The sequence below is a fragment of the Schistocerca americana genome, chromosome X (genome assembly GCF_021461395.2).
Source record: "Schistocerca americana isolate TAMUIC-IGC-003095 chromosome X, iqSchAmer2.1, whole genome shotgun sequence".
NCBI classification, from domain to species: Eukaryota; Metazoa; Arthropoda; class Insecta; order Orthoptera; family Acrididae; genus Schistocerca; species Schistocerca americana.
Window position 1 is genome coordinate 949,515,966 of NC_060130.1, and position 17,809 is coordinate 949,533,774.

Below are 17,809 nucleotides of genomic sequence, written 5' to 3' on the forward strand. Positions count from 1 at the left end.
AAATTGCTAGACCACGAAGATGACGTGCTACAGACGCGAAATTTAACCGACAGGAAGAAGATGCTGTGATACGCAAATGATTAGCTTTTCGTTGCATTCACACAAGGTTGGCGCCGGTGGCGACACCTACAACGTGCTGACATGAGGAAAGTTTCCAAGCGATTTCTCATACACAAGCAGCAGTTGACCGGCGTTGCCTGGTGAAACGTTGTTGTGATGCCTCGTGTAAGGAGGAGAAATGCGTACCATCACGTTTCCGACTTTGATAAAGGTCGGATTGTAGCCTATTGCGATTGCGGTTTATCGTATCGCGACATTGCTGCTCGCGTTGGTCGAGATCCAAAGACTGTTGGCAGAATATGGAATCGGTGGGTTGAGGAGGGTAATACGGAACGCCGTGCTGGATCCCAACGGCCTCCAATCACTACCAGTCGAGAGTACAGGCATCTTATCCGCATGGCTGTAACGGATCGTGCAGACACGTCTCGATCCCTGAGTCAACAGATGGGGACGTTTGCAAGACAACAACCATCTGCACCAACAGTTCGACGACTTTTGCAGCAGGATGGACTATCAGCTCGGAGACCGTGGCTGCGGTTTCCCTTGACGCTGCATCACAGACAGGAGCGCCTGCGATGGTGTACTCAACGACGAACTTGGGTGCACGAATGGCAAAACGTCATTCTTTCGGATGAATCCAGGTTCTGTTTACAGCATCATGATGGTCGCATCCGTGTTTGGCGACATCGCGGTGAACGCACATTGGAAGCGTGTATTCGTCATCGCCATACTGGCGTATCACCCGGCGTGATGGTATGGGGTGCCATTGGTTACACGTCTCGGTCACCTCTTGTTCGCATTGACGGCACTTGGAACAGTGGACGTTACATTTCAGATGTGTTACGACCCGTGGCTCTACCCTTAATTCGAACCCTGTGAAACCCTACATTTCAGCAGGATAATGCACGACCGCATGTTGCAGGTCCTGTACGGGCCTTTCTGGATACAGAAAATGTTCGACTGCTGCCCTGGCCAGCACATTCTCCAGATCTCTCACCAATTGAAAACGTCTGGTCAATGGTGGCCGAGCAATTGGCACGTCACAATACGCCAGTCACTACTCTTGATGAAGTGTCGTATCGTGTTGAAGCTGCATGGGCAGCTGTACCTGTACACGCCATCCAAGCTCTGTTTGACTCAATGCCCAGGCGTATCAAGGCCGTTATTACGGCCAGAGGTGGTTGTTCTGGGTACTGATTTCTCAGGATCTATGCACCCAAATTGCGTGAAAATGTAATCTCATGTCAGTTCTAGTATAATATATTTGTCCAATGAATCTGCATTTCTTCTTGGTGTAGCAATTTTAATAGCCAGTAGTGTATTTCCAATGGTTCAGAAACGAGCCAATTGAGATAGACTGTTTATTGACGAAGTATTGCTATTTTACTCCGCCTCTCGTCAAGTCATTACGTCTTGGACCAACCGACACTTATCTGTTAAAAAAAACGTCTCTTCTTGCCCGTATCAAGTGCGATGGCGCAGTGGTTAGCACACCGGACTCGCATTCGGAACGACGACGGTTCGCTTCCGTGTTGGGACATCGAGATTTAGGCTTTCCTTAATTCCATTCATTGTTCCAGGCAAATGGTGGGATGAAGTCCTCTAAAGGACACGGCCGATTTTCTTCCCCATCAGTGAAAGATACCGAGCTTTTGCACCGTCTCTAATGACGTCGATGTCGACAGGAAGTTATAGCCTGAACTTTCATCTTTACTTTTTTTATTGCCCCTCTCTTCGTTTTTCATATCGCCGTAAGTCATCTCTGCTGTATGAGTAATCCATGCGTTTTGAAACCTAAGCGAATGCAGGTAGACAGTGGTCATGGATTAGATGTGGCTGGAAATACAATTCATGCAGACCACATGTTTACTCTATTCCGTGGGCCGATCACGGTGCTCCTGTGCCAATATAAGCGTAAATGACGATGTCACCGGCTCGAAAAGGCTACGTGGTACGGTTGTTTGCAGGAAAACGCCATCTGTCATTTACATTAGAGCTTGTTGCCACAGCGAGAACCGAGTGTGCTTCGTGATAAGGCGTCGACAACTGATGAGTGCTGCCCCATCTCGTCTGAAACATTACTAAAAACGGCAGTGCGTCAACATTCTAGGGGCTCACTCGGTTACTATGGTGATCAGTTGAAGTTCCTGGCCCATAAAAAAAATGCTTTTGACACTGTCGCCTAAATTTGCACCTTTCCACTTTCGTTGTGCATGGAGCCGTTTATCGGCTTAGATTGGTGGCTGAAGCAACATCCGCAGTCCCTATTACTTAGTAATAAACTCTGGAGATTCGGTCTGGAACCGCGCGACTGCTACGGTCGCAGGTTCGAGTCCTGCCTCGGGCATGGATGTGTGTGGTGTACTTAGGTTAGCTAGGTTTAAGTAGTTCTAGGTTCTAGGGGACTGATGACCTCAGATATTCAGTCCCATAGTGCTTAGAGCCATTTGAAGCAAACTTCGGAGGCGGACGTTTCTTGTATTATCAGAGATAACCTTTAGTTTGATAGCTATACTTCTTTTTGCATTCATGCATGTAAATCTGAGTTTTATTATAGTGTCATGTATCGTTCTCGTTTCTGAGGATAACTTGACTGGACCACATCGCGATCAATGTGCTCTTAATACCAGACGGTTCGAGAAAACTTCATACCTGACTACCATTGCCCTACGCGGCTTCACAATAATAACTGCTCCCACAGACGGAAATTCAAGAACTACGTTCCTGATCCAACCAAACTGCCGTGTATAGTCTTTGAATGAAGAATTGTTATGTGTGTAGGAAACGTTGGATGAAGCGATTACTTTGGTCACTAACAAGTCGTTTTCGTGACAATATGTTTCCCGCGTTTGGAACTCAGAAACAGCTTTGTCAGATAGCATTCTCGAGGACACGATCTGCACATGCTGTATGTGTGAGCAGGTGGTTTAATAGAAAGGGGAAATCTTTACAGAACAGTTTCAGATGCAACGATACAACAGTTTGTGCAAGCTTCTCTCAGTGGGTAGCTCGACGGAAGCTACTTGAAAAAATTAAATGGCGTGGAGTTACTAAGTTTAGCTGCCGTTAATTCATTAGTATGCCCGCTGCCCACTGCTCCTGAACCTGTTCTTGTGTTCGTGCAGGAGACAGACTGAATTGTAAGTTTTATTACTCTCATATCACAATAACTTGGCAGACGCGGGAGGATGACATCTCTGAGATCCTGGCTGTTGACGGCCATTTAGGCGTATTGCACTTAACAGCGAGGCCACGCTGACGAGAAGAAACTTGTCAGTGTGCACTTAACTAGTTTCGCTGGCGTTATTCTCGGCTAAAATATGGAGGTTTTGCTTATTTTATTCCTGTTAGAAGTACTTTCAGTAAAAGCGATATCACATAAGAAGCTCATTGTACGCGTGCATTCAGCAGTGTCGGACATCTCTATTGAGAATGCTGCACGACTGTAGTAGGAACGGGCACAAGAATCACAGACATGAAGTTCCAAATTTAGATCGGAAGAAGTGGAGCCATGTGCTGGTTTAGTCACCGTACAAGCATACAAACACGTCAACATAAAACAGATACACTGATCTGTAATGTGTTGTGTGTGCAGGTATGGTGACTCATCCGCACATGGGTTGCACATTTTTCGTAATACAGATAGAATTTTATATCTGTGATCGTTGTGCCCGCACCTACTATAGTTGCATTCCATTATTAGTAGGAATCGCATAAAATGTTGTTCTTTCCGCAAAGATGTGAGTAAACCTACAACGTAACTTTAAGTGATGTCGCTTGATAATACCCAAGTGAGCGAAATTAGCTAATTGAAAGTGAAATGAATTGTTGCATACATTAATAAATATTATAGAAATTAGTCCTCAGCCGCGTCTTACTGTCTGTATGTACAGTCTAATCTCCGAACTACTGTAGGCATTTTGATATGCTTTTCGCTAATAGACTGATTTACGAGGAAGGTTTATAGATATTTCGTGCAAATTTTCCAACGACGAAGAGGCCGCGCCTTTTGATAACTTACCTGGTGTCCAGACATAGCCGGCCGGTGTGGCCGAGCGGTTCTAGGCGCTTCAGTCTGGAGCCGCGCGACCGCTACGGTCGCAGGTTCGAATCCTGCCTCGGGCATGGATGTGTGTGATGCCCCACAGTGCTCAGAGCCATTTGAACCATTTGTCCGGACATAGATACTTAATACTTCGTGCAACCAGCGAATAGCCCGGGGGGGAGAAAGGGGGGGCGGTAGTTAGTTTCAGATCAAAAAGAACCTCAAGCAGGAAAATGACTTCTTTCAAGCCATTGGAAAAGAGGCATGAAGGTAAGAGTTTGTAGTACGGCTGGCAACAGGTCATTAGAGATGAAGCACTAGACCGCTTGGGAGAATAATTCGTTCTTATGTTTTTAGAGGGACAGCGCGAGCTGAAATGATGTAGGGAAACCGTAGAAAACCCGTATCTGGATGGCGGAACGGGGATTTGAATCACGGTACCCGAATACCAGTCCTGTGTTTGCGAGATACCTAAGAAAGAAGGGAGATTAGGGTGTAACATCCTGCCCTGGACAACAGAGCACAGTATCGGACTGGGGAAGGGGAAACTGACAGCAGTGTCCTTTTCATTTGTCTTAGTCACCTGAGGGACAGAGGAATTTCTTAGTTGGACAAGAATAGTGGGGGGTAGGGGGAGGCTCGTGGAGGGGGACGGGGGAAGCAGGGGCGAGCGAGGCATTCCGAAATCTCGGGAACCTCAATTCCCCATGTCCACGAGGTGAACGGAAGTTGGTTACTCAGGATGAGTATTATTGTGTGACACATTAAACGTCCCATTTAAGAACTTTTATTTCCGCTTCAATAGTCATGTAATTGGAGCAATACTTTCACTGCTATATGATCCCACCAACACACTCTGTTGCTGTAACCATCAATCCGAAAGTACTCAGTTCGAATTCCCAGATGTGCTACACATCCCCATCGCTGAAATTTCGTGAGCAAGGGACAGAGAGTTTGTGACTGACTGCTCATGAGCACTATGGCCTGTGATAAGTGCCAGACTTCTACACACTGTGTCACGGAGTGCGGAAATGTGATACTGTTGATGGTGAGTCGCCCGCAAGGTACGGACGCTATGCTCGGTGACCGCTTGATGCTGTTCGAGAGAATTACGATATCGTCTGACACCTGGTTCACCCTAATCTCTCATCATTAACAATAAAAACAGCTTACGATATTATATACCACTGGGTTTGTACCGCTAACTGTGTATTCAGTGAATCTAACCTCACAACACAAAATATTAGCCACCCTTTAAAGAAACATACTGGTCACTTCGAGGCACTGTAGATGATGTAAGAACCAGATGATCATGTGAGCGTCTACCGCTGACGGATGTCATGACAGTGAAGTATTGTGTATGTTTTCCGGTCGGTTGTATAAAATCAGCGTACTAAGATGGGTTGAGACATGAGATAATGGTGGAGAGAAAGCATCGTGTTTTGGCGTGCCTATGACCATACCGTGAATTAAATTGCCCAATTTGTTGATGTACCGTTCCATACTGTCCAACGTGTCTAGAAGGAATGGTGTACCACTAGCTGCCACGCAATACTGCGTAAGAACGGTGGTAGTAAAAAGATCGTAACCGACAGGGACTTAAGACGAGCTTTTGCCTTGTCAATGTCAATCGGTTGTAAATGCTGCAGCCAATAAATGCAGGTCCATCTTAAGCAGCCGGCCAAGTGGCCGTGCGGTTAAAGGCGCTGCAGTCTGGAACCGCAAGACCGCTACGGTCGCAGGTTCGAATCCTGCCTCGGGCATGGATGTTTGTGATGTCCTTAGGTTAGTTAGGTTTAACTAGTTCTAAGTTCTAGGGGACTAATGACCTCAGCAGTTGAGTCCCATAGTGCTCAGAGCCATTTGAACCATCTTAAGCAGTTTCCGACCAAAACTGCGGAGCCTAACGCACGGAAAGGATCTTTGGAGCCTTGCTCACAGCGGTGTACGAAGCTACAGTCTTCAGTTGGCCAAACAACGCAAAAGCCAGATAGTAGTTGTTTGGAGGCGTGTAGTGCGGTCCGGCGACTCACGATTTAGTCTCTTTCCCTATGATGCAAGGCATCGAATGCACCGACTGCCCAATGAGGCGTCTAACGACCAGCATGTAGAGGGTTTAATTATGGTCAGAGGAAGGTCTGTACGATTTGGGCTTCTTTGTCGGAGGTTGATTTAGCCCCGCTCAGTTTCATCACAGTGACCGTGAACCAAGATATATATTTCAACATTTTCAGTGACCAAGTATTGTCTTTTCTTCAATTTCTTCATAACGACTATGTCATGAACATTCTCAAGGGCCGGCCCATGTAGCCGAGCGGTTCTAGGCGCTTCAGTCTGGAATCGCGCGACCGCTACGGTCTCAAAATGGCTCTGAGCACTATGGGACTTAATATCTATGGTCATCAGTCCCCTGGAACTTAGAACTACTTAAACCTAACTTAACCTAAGGACAGCACACAACACCCAGTCATCACGAGGCAGAGAAAATCCCTGACCCCGCCGGGAATCGCCGGCCGCGGTGGTCTCGCGGTTCTAGGCGCTCAGTCAGCAGCAGCAGCGCGGTTGAGGACTGAAGTTGCTAGAACCGCTCGGCCATCGGTGCCGGCTCAGATGTTGTCCCATAATGCTCAGAGCCATTTTAACCATTCTCAAGAACGCAGCAGCCGTGTTCACACGGCTACCGAGATAAGTTCTTGGTTGGACGAACACTAAGGTTCCCTATCACACCCGAGTAAGCCGATCTTAATCCCATACAAAATGTTAAAGACTGTTTGCACCAGCGGAAGAAATGTAGAAACCAACATCCTCGCAATATGGTAACTCTACGAGATCTATCAATGAGTGGATTTTGCTACATACTGTATACCCGGAGAAGCTTGTGGACTCTGAGGCCATCATCAAGGCTAGATTAGTTGTTACACGGTATTAGCTTGATGACTCCTGGAGCGGACTAATTTTTTGTCCGGTTCGCTCACTATTACTCAATAACTTAAGCTTTGGACGCTAACTACGAGTACACGACAAAGTGCTAAGCCAGTACCAGTCAAGTGCGGCAGAGTAATTCGGTGTTACGTTTCATTGGTGTACGAACTACCACGAATGCTACGCGTTCTACCCTCTAGCTTCTTACAAGAAACATACAACCGAGAATGGCGCACGAAAAAAAGCATTTGTAAGCAACCAGCGCTGGTGATGAAGTCCTGTTAGCCTGCGCTGCCAGCCCACTGCATGATACGCGTCGCTATCATCTGGCCGAGCTTACACATTGTGAAGTTTAGTACCGCCACGGAGAATCACACGAAGTGACGGCCGAAAATAACAAGAACAACATGCTGGCGCGGGGAACGATGCCGAGACAGCGATGAATCACATTTCCACTACACCGCGGCAACGCAAAATTCTACAAGAGCGCACTTGTAGTTCCTGAATTGTGCCAGAGTGGCTTGGAGGCCAGAGTCGCGAGCTCCGCGCCCGAGACAAAGGAGCGGCCATCCGGACAGAGGTCTACCTAAGGAAAATGCTGCCCGACCGATTGCCTTCCCCTTCGCGTCTCCACCTCCACCGAGCTCTTTTCGTGTTCCGTTTGAACAGAGTTTGAATTCCACCCAAGCTCTCCAAATAAAGGTTTTCCGTGGTTTTTAAAATCACTTCAGGTGATTACCGGAAAGAGTCCTAAAAGAAAATCGCGACCGATTTCCTTCCAGATCCTTGACGAAATTAAGTCAGTGTTGGATCTATAGGGACATCGATATTGACGGGATAATAAATTATAACCTACCATCATTTAACTGTACGCTGCTTTTACTTTTCTTTCATACCACTTAATGGCAAACTTATTTTTGGTTGTATAGAGACTAGTCTCTACATTGGTGCAAAACTATAAGCTGTACATTTAACTAGAGTTGTGGAGAATATATTTCGAAAGACTAAATTAAATACCGAAAATACTAAGACATTAAAATTCTCTTAATAACGCAGCTAGAAGTGAAGTCAATTCCTTACGAATCATTGACATATTAGCAACGGCGAGACACAGATTTTGGAGCAAACAACTTGATCCTTTTTTTTTTTAGGTTGACGTCATGGAGGTGACCACTGCAAATGATAGTGTCTCATGACGCATGACGCTAATACAGCAGTGTATGCCACTTCTTGATCAACGTGTGTCATTCTGTCATTCTCTGTCGGCCGAAGTGGTCGAGCGGTTCTAGGCGCTACAGTCTGGAACCGCGCGGCCGCTACAGTCGCAGGTTCGAATCCTGCCTGGGGCATGGATGTGTGTGATGTCCTTAGGTTAGTTAGGTTTAAGTAGTTCTAAGTTCTAGGGGACTGATGACCTCAGATGTTAAGTCCCATAGTGCTCAGAGCCATTTGAACCATTTCTTTGTCATTCTCTTTGCACGACAGTTGTGAAAGTAATGCTAGTCCAAAGGTATTTAAAAGATTTTAAAAGTTCTGAAAGGTGGTAATGTTTGTATCACGTTAGATCTTGAAGCTTTTCTCCATGTTCATAAGTTAGTTGTACTATGACTGAGATCTCTGACATGTAAAGCTGGTTGAAAAGCTTTAAGCTTATTTTACATCGTCAAGTACAGCGCAGCCGAAATGACAATAACAGAGTCGTTCAGAGCGAAATGTATCACAGTAACATATACGTTACGAAAACACATCACGTGAATTTTCGGGAAGAGAAAATAGGATACCAGGGTGACATTCATCAAAGAAACAAGGTAAGTTGGGGGGGGGGGGGTTGATTTGGTGGTAGAGACCAGCGAGGTCATCGGTCTCATTGGATTAGGGAGGGACGTCTGCCGTACCCTTTCAAATGAACCACCCCGGCATTTGCCTGAAGCGATTTAGGGAAATCACGGAAAACCTAAATCAGGATTGAACCGTCGTCCTCCCAAATGCGAGTCCAGTGTGCTAACCACTGGACTCGCTCGGTAGAAACTAGGAACCAATTCGATGTGCCTACTGCTATTACTCTTTCAACAATTTCACCACAAAATCATAAAATAAGACACTCATAGCAATTTACATAAGTGTTTCCTACTCACTAAGTCCAACTGCACGTCCATGATGCTCGATATTTATTCCATATAGGACATGTATCCATGAGACGAAACGCCCTTACACACCATTGCAACAACGTTCTGAAGGATACGTAATGAATCGTCATAATAAAACAAAAATAAGGTGGATAAGTACAGAACACTAATTTAAAAGTTATAGCTTCAATTCTCTGTCGTTTTTAAGATTGTTTTTATAAATAAACGTCACTTGCACCTGTCCAATACTTCTCGCTACGCCTTGGATAGTATTTAACATTAAGCTGTAGCGCCATTGCATAACTGGTTAGACGGGGCAGTGAGGCTAGTGTAATGTGAAAGCATATCACAACAAACACGATCACGCCTAGCAAAAGCCTTCTTCCCTACACCTTATCTGTTACACAATATCCACGTTTTACTTGAGATTTCACTCGCTATGTGAAATATTCAGAGGTGCACTAATATCTATAAGTACTATAACTACGTATTTTTAAAACTGTTCGATAAAAAGATTTAGGAGTATATTTAAGGGAATTAATGAGATGCATGGTAAGAGAAAATTAATAATTACTTAGAAAAAACGGAGTGTAACTAACTGCGTGTGGTATTGGTAGAACTTTTGTTCTGTTGCCTTAAAGAAAAACTCGCTCGCAGTAACTGTTCTTTGAAACAGTGTTAAATAGACGATATCCTGGAACACTAAGGGAAGGCTGGACGTAACTATGGCTAAACCGTTTAGTCCAGTGCCTTGTTGACAGAAATCCGTCATCTAATCTACAGGTCTGTATGCAGCGTACTACATGCCTGAAACAAGAACGACTGGAATGTACGTACATTTTTCCAAGTAGTATTATTTCATTTTATATCTTTGCTCGAGATAAATTTTGTATCATGTTTCGTTATTCGTTGGGCGAATACTTTTCGTTGATTAATGAATCTTCAGACAGTTGTAATGATAGCTGTGATGGTATTTGTTTCTATAAAAGACAAGAATCGCGTATTGTGGAATCGATTTGTATCTGAAAAAGACAATAGTAAGTTAATTTCACTTCACTTCTTTCAACTTTAGTGATGCTAATGACGTTTGGATTGTAGAGAAAGGTATCTTTGTCTCGAAGTGAACGAAAAGAACACAGAATTCCGGATTAAGAGTGAGCAGCGAGGGCACGATGAGGCGATTTGGCACAGAGAGTGGTACACCAGTAAAAATAGTCGCGAGCCAGAGGAGACGCGGGCTTCCCGAAACACTCACATCATCGAACACAAATCACACACGCGCCTGCGCCTTCTACCCCGATAGTCGTAAATCGTCCCGAATTTACAATTCTTAAAAATAGCAGTGGGCTTTTGGCAGCCGCGCGGCAAGTCGCGGCGCAGCGCCGGAGGCGAAAAAGTCTAAAAAAAAAAAGAGCGGTTCGCAGCCGCAGCCGCAGCCGCAGCGGGTTGTGGAACGTTTGGGCGGCGGGCAGCTTGAGGCAGGTCGGGAGCTGAGCGGGCCACTGACAGATGCGACACTTACCGCGACGTGACGGCGCAGCGGCTCCACGGCGGGCCACGAACCCGCGAGCCTCGGACCGGCGCTTGCAGAAAAGTGCACTCGACACCGGTAGGTGCACTCTTTTTGAAACGCCTTTCAAACATGCGGTGACCTTGTGTATGTTCCTTAACCCTGTGTAGGGGCGGCGGAGGGGAGGGAGGGGCGGGGAGGGAGGTGGGAGACGGCAGCCGGGGTGGGGAAGTGGGAGGGGGAGCGGCTCGGCGAGAGCTGCCTACGTCACGTGACGCCGCAGCATCTCGCTTATCCTTTTTTGGCTCCTGTTATTTTTTCCCTCGCAGACTGTGTGAATTAACGAGATAGCTGGCGCGCCGAGGAGTCCTGCCTCAACATTGCGATAGGTCGCGGCTGGCTGTGTCTCCGCGTGCGTGTGTCGGTGTGCGCGGGACTTGCCTGATTTCAGGTCAGTAACCTCGAGAAAGCTACTCGCTGGCCAGCCTAGTAAGCTGATTGTATTGGAGCGCCGCCATAATACGAATGCAAAACGTGGGAGCCTCGCCTGATAATCGACTTTCACAGCAAAAGCGGGACGAAGGCACAGTTCATCCCTGCGTTAACGGGTGCGACGATTGTTTCACACTGACTCAGTATTCGCAGTTAAGATCCCCGCGTAAACAGTGTATCGGAAGAGTTCATCTCCAAACTGATTGGATCTAGTTCGTTTCCCTACCGCGATCTCTTCGTCTTGTCAGCCATCGCTGGTTTACTGGACAGTATGCGAGGTAATAGAGGAAAAAGGTAGTCATTCAGCTTATTGATTGGAAGTGAACGTAGAACCGTGTCGTTCGTTAACAATAGATTGCATCTCTGTTCTATGTTAATCGTAAAAGTATGCAGTACAGTCGTCTACTGTTACAGGCACTGTCTGCTAGAAACGAAAGACATTTTGTTTTTATGAAATTACGAAGGGTCGAATTATAATAAACTTCCGCCAGTTAGAGATACAGGAGAAGTTACGATCTCCTTTTTTTGCGTACGTCTGAATGAGTGCCTCTTCCGCAGAGAAAGTAATTCGCTGTGTTATCAGGCAAGTGTGTGGTAGATAAAAGCCAAGCCAATGCCCGATAAAGGCGGCAGCTGACGGCCACGACCTGCCCCAAGCGCGTGCCAGCCATTCGCTCGTTCCAGTAAACAAAACCTCGCTTCGGACACTGGATTCAAAAACAGTGCGAATAACAGCTTTGTGGCGGAGAGCTTCATCGGTGATGCAGGTGCTGAGTTTTGGAGGTTATCACAACGACACTGCTACATAAGCCGTTAATTTCTGCGTGTATTATCGGAAAAAGATAAAATAATACGCAATGAAAAGAAGGAAATACGACTATTTCTGTACAGCTTGCGTTACTGTGTGACCGGCTGGAGTGGCCGTGCGGTTCTAGGCGCTACAGTCTGGAACCGAGCGACCGCTACAGTCGCAGGTTCGAATCCTGCCTCGGGCATGGATGTGTGTGCTGTCCTTAGGTTAGTTAGGTTTAAATAGTTCTAAGTTCTAGGCGCCTGATGACCTCAGAAGTTAAGTCGCATAGTGCTCAGGGCCATTTTTGCGTTACTGTGTTGCGGGAAATTCTTCTCGTACGCTGCAGGCACAAACAGATACACGCTTTGCCTTACACTGGAGGAGCACTATAAAATTCCGTTCCCAAGAACAATGCCATCTCTGACGTGTCTGCAGCTGATCCCTACGATAAAGGACCCGTGTGTTAGACAACACTTTCTAACTGCGCACCGCCATACTTCAAAAAAACCTTGTGAAAAACTGAGCAAATATTAGAAATAATAAAAAAATGGTTCAAATGGTTCTGAGGACTATGGGACTTAACATCAGTTCCCTAGAACTTAGAACTACTTAAACCTAACTAACCTATGGACATCACACACATCCATGTCCGAGGCAGGATTCGAACCTGCGACCGTAACGGTCGCGCGGTTCCAGATTGTAGCGCCTAGAACCGCTCGGCCACATCGGCCGGCGCAGCGTATTTAAAAGTGAACACATAAACATTAAAAACGAGAGCAATGTTAATGAAATATTATTGCTGTAGTGTTTGGCTATCAGAAGTGACACTATCACGATTGAGATATGGAAACTGAGTCTCTCCCCATTCGTTGTTATGAGGAAGGAAGGAAGATTAGGAGCACTGGAGACAGAGTTGTAGCCCGGAAGGGGTAAGAGTAGAGAAAAAAGTCGCCGATATCCTTTTCGAAGAAAATATTCTCATGTTTGCTTCAAGCGACTTAGGGAAACCACAAAAACTTATACATTGAAGGGAAAACCAGAAACACTGTCAAGAGCTGTGTTCAGTGGCACCTGAGTATAATATGTGCATACTGAGGGGTGAAGTGTTTGTGATCCATATGTCACGGTCATCGCTGATAAGGGGAATGCTTTCTGTGCGACGTCTGTTTTGACTCTTCAGGCAGTAATTGTGCTGTGGTCAGAGTTGAACAACATTTGCTACCTTAATTTTAGGGGACAACGACGCCCCACCAAAGAGTACGTACTCCTGCTGAACAACTTGAAGCATTTGAACAGGGTCGCATAATGGGTCTGAGGGAAGCTGGATGAACATATCAAACAATTGCTGCACATTCTGAGAAAAATGTATCGGTGGTGTTTCGGTGCTTTCAACTGTGGTCTGTGGAACATTCCCACGTTCGTAGACCAGGTTATGGACGTCCATGTAGTACAGGTGCGTCAGCAGCAGTGTCCAAGAGAAAATCATCCAGGGAAGAAATCTGGGCACAAATGTGCACCTGATGTGTCACCAAGGACCACTGGAAGCGCCTGCTTGCAGCCAGGCTACAACTGGCACTATCCCACCGCCAAGCGCGATTACTCAGCTGTCGTGAAAGGATCGACTGGAGAGTGAAATGGCACTCTGTTGTCTTCAGTGACGAGAGCAGAGCCGCGCGGGACTAGCCGAGCGGTCTCAGGCGCTGCAGTCATGAACTGTGCGGCTGGTCCCGGCGGAGGTTCGAGTCCTCCCTCGGGCGTGGCTGTGTGTGTTTGTCCTTAGGATAATTTAAGTCATGTAGTGAGTACGCTTAGGGACTGATGACCCTAGCAGTTAGGTCCCGTAAGATTTCACACACATTTAAACATTTGAACGAGAGTAGATCGTGTCTGTTTGCTAGTGATGGATCTACATCGGTACGGCGTAGACTCGACGGGCGGGCTATTCTAGAGTGTATTCGCCCAAACGAGACAGGTTCCTCCCCAGGCCACCAGTTACAACTCGCAGCACATATAGTGTTTCTGTAGGGTACGGTAACCGGTGCCCACTATGTTGTACAGGTTATTATCTTCATCCTACTGTCATTCCTTCGACAGGAAGATGATGTGTTATTTAGCACAACATTGCACGTCCACATACGACTGCTCCTACGTAACATGCTCTTCGTGGTGTACAACAACTGTCCTGGCCAGCAAGATCACCAAATTTCTTGCCAATTGAACACGTGTTGGTCATAGTAAAGAGAAACTTAGCCCGCCAGAGCCTGCAAGAATCATTGCCGAATTGCAACAAAAGGTGCATGATGCTTGGGACAGTCTATCGCAGGATACCATGGGGGCACCTTTACGATAGTTTGCTTGTGAGAATGCATGCCTGCGTTGCTGCCAGACTGGGGTGCACTGAGTCGATGCCAGTATCTGAGCAACCTTAACTGTGACATGTGTGTCTAACTTCGTCCGATGTGGTACCATATACTCCTACTATAATGAGCTACCTGTCACATCACTCGTCAATAAAACGTCCTTGTTCTTGGGCGTGTTGCATATTTCTCCGACAGTGTATCTGAATGGCCAGACGGGGGTTTAAATCATCTTCCTCATGAATACGAGTCCACTGTCTTACCACTGCGCCACATTGCGTTATCGTGGAAATGAATGAAATGAAGAGCTCGAACTACAAGGAAATCGTAATAGTGGACAGCAAAGATGGATAGAGGTTACAAAGTAGAGAAGTGTAGAGAAGGAAACTGCCTCGTCCTTCTTGTCAGAACCGTACAGACATTCGTGTAACGAGATTCAGGGAAGCTATAGAAATATTAATAACGATGGAAGGATGAGCATTACAATCTTAACCCCTGTAGCACTACGGCCCGTACGTGTACATCCAAGCTCATCGGAGGAAACAGTATAACCATCTTCTCAATAGAGCTACTGCTCCCTCTGGAGTAGTATAGAACTAGTACCAGGCAGCGATGTGACCCGCATCTGCTGACCGAAGTCATGGCAGCCAGTTAGCTGGAATGCATCTGCCAGGCGGTTGTATGGAATCAGCGCAGACGTGGAGACGTAGGAGGATAGCACAGAAACGGTACCGTGTCTGGACGTGCCCATGACCACATCGTTAATGAACTTGCCGATTTGTTGGTGTATAAACGCGAGCTATCCAACTTGTCCAAAAGGAATGGTGCACTATATAACACGGCGTAAGAATATTGGTCACAAAAAGACCTTAACCGACAAGAGCCGGAGATGTGCGTCATGCCTTATCGATGAAAGTCGACATGAAACCCGACAAGAATTACGGCTCTCAGTGAATGCAACGGACATATGGAGCCACGCATCTCGTAAAGTACCACCGCTCACAGCGGCGCTTAGATCTGCAAAAACAATACAGAAACTGCACAGTAGCTGACTGCAGGGGCGTAGTACGTACCACGAGTCGCGATTTTACCTATTTTGAAGCGATGCAAAGTGTCCAGTGGACCGACGATGAAGTCAGACGATATACTAACAGTACGTAGAGGGTGTTGTTCAGGACGGAGATGGTTCGGTGATGTTAACGAGGTCTTTTTCGTACCCTGACATGGACCCGCTCATTTAGCTTATCGCGAACATGAACCAGGATGTTCATTTCAGCCTTCTCGGTGACCCAGGGTAGCTCTTTATTCTCCTTCTCCACCACGAGTACGCTGAGGGCTCTCCCGTCTTCCAGGATTACAACAGCGGTTTGACAATACTGCTCGCATACGTTCCCTGTTAGACGAACCCTCAGAGATGCTCTCGCACCTCGACTGACCCGCTAAATCACCCGACGTTAATCCCACAGAAAATATGTCGGACTATTTGGAACAGCAGATGAAGTGTAGCAATAAAAACCTGCATATGTGTCTGTTTCCTTACGCTGAAAACCACTGTGAAATGCGTGACAGGAGGTACTTCCCATAGAGTGCGAGAAGAAATACACTATTGGCCATTAAAATTGCTACACCACGAAGATGACGTGCTACAGACGCGAAATTTAACCGACAGGAAGAAGATGCTGTGATAAGCAAATGATTAGCTTTTCAGGGCATTCACACAAGGTTGGCGCCGGTGGCGACACCTACAACGTGCTGACATGAGAGAAGTTTCCAACCGATTTCTCATACACAAACAGCAATTCACCGGCGTTGCCTCGTCAAACGTTGTTGTGATGCCTCGTGTAAGGAGGAGAAATGCGTACCACCACGTTTCCGACTCTGATAAAGGTCGGATTGTAGCCTAACGCGATTGCGGTTTATCGTATCGCGACATTCCTGCTCGCGTTGATCGAGATCCAATGACTGTTAGCAGAATATGGAATCGGTGGGTTCAGGAGGGTGATACGAAACGCCGTGCTGGATCCCAACGGCCTCGTATCACTAGCAGTCGAGATGACAGGCATCTTATCCGCATGGCTGTAACGGATCGTGCAGTCACGTCTCGATCCCTGAGTCAACAGATGGGGACGTTTGCAAGACAACAACCATCTGCACGAACAGTTCGACGACTTTTGCAGCAGCATCGACTATCAGCTCGGAGTCCGCGGCTGCGGTTACCCTTGACGCTGCATCACAGACAGGAGCGCCTGCGGTGGTGTGCTCAACGACGAACCTGGGTACACGAATGGCAAAACGTCATTTTTTCGGATGAATCCCGATTCTGTTTACAGCATCAAGATGGTCGCATCCGTGATTGGCGACATCGCGGTGAACGCACATTGGAAGCGTGTATTCGTCATCGCCATACTGGCGTATCACCCGGCGTGATGGTACGGGGGTGCCATTGGTTACACGTCTCGGTCACCCCTTGTTCGCATTGACGGCACTTTGAACAGTGGACATTACATTTCAGATGTGTTACGACCCGTGGCTCTACCCTTCATTCGATCCCTGCGAAGCCCTACATTTTAGCAGGATAATACACGACCGCATGTTGCAGGTCCTGTACGGGCCTTTCTGGATACAGAAAATGTTCGACTGCTGCCCTGGCCAGCACATTCTCCAGATCTCTCACCAATTGAAAAGTTCTGGTCAATGGTGGCCGAACAACTGGCTCGTCACAATACGCCAGTCACTACTCTTAATGACTTGTGGTATCGTGTTGAAGCTGCATGGGCAGCTGTACCTGTACACACCATCCAAGCTCTGTTTGACTCAATGCCCAGGCGTATCAAGGCCGTTATTACGGCCAGAGGTGGTTGTTCTGGGTACTGATTTCTCAGGATCTATGCACCCAAATTGCGTGAAAATGTAATCTCATGTCAGTTCTAGTATAATATATTTGTCCAATGAATACCCGTTTATGATCTGCATTTCTTCTTGGTGTAGGAATTGTAATGGCCAGTAGTGTAATTACTTAAACGCCTCTGTGTCGCTGTTATTAGGCTAGCATTGTCTTCGCGATACGGCGAAGGTTGCACTGTATTCCTAGTTTCCTCACTTATTGTTGGTTTTTGATACTTCGTAAGTGGCCTTTCACGGGATAGCTTGCCTCTATTTTCAGGCGTCGGCCACTTCAGGTTTTACACTATCTACGTGACGCTCTCTCATTGGTTACAGAAATCTGTGACCATTCATGGTGCCCTTCTTTGTATACTCACCCGAACCACGCAGTTTGGTATCTCTCTCTTATGGCATTTGAACATCAACGATTGGCTTCAAATGGATATGACGCACCTGAAGAAACTTGTGGGCTCTTTTCCTCGCATAATTGAGGCCATTCTCGCGGCGGTGTTACTCAGTGTTTGCCTCCCGTCTCCTGGGGTTAACTAATTTTTCGTCCGATGTGTTCACATCTACATCTAGTATCCTAGAATGCGAGCACAGAGCTTTGGTGTGTTGGCT

General features: G+C 46.7%; 2 protein-coding genes across 4 annotated transcripts in view; one reads left to right on the forward strand and one right to left on the reverse strand.

The window, feature by feature from the left end:
* Positions 1-17,809, reverse strand: part of LOC124556828 — a 554,569-nt gene that overhangs the window by 245,995 nt on the left and 290,765 nt on the right. The window lies entirely within an intron of this gene.
* Positions 10,631-17,809, forward strand: part of LOC124556829 — a 111,067-nt gene continuing 103,888 nt past the window's right edge. For 2 of the 3 annotated variants that reach the window (XR_006968703.1, XM_047130844.1), the window contains exon 1: positions 10,631-10,762. Coding sequence is in view for 1 of the 3 variants with exons in the window: in XM_047130844.1 (XP_046986800.1) it covers positions 10,663-10,762 (100 nt within the window). In the remaining 2 variants the exon portion in view is untranslated. Of the gene's footprint in view, positions 10,763-10,999; positions 11,115-17,809 lie in introns of those variants that run through there. The other variant, XR_006968704.1, reaches the window with a different exon arrangement.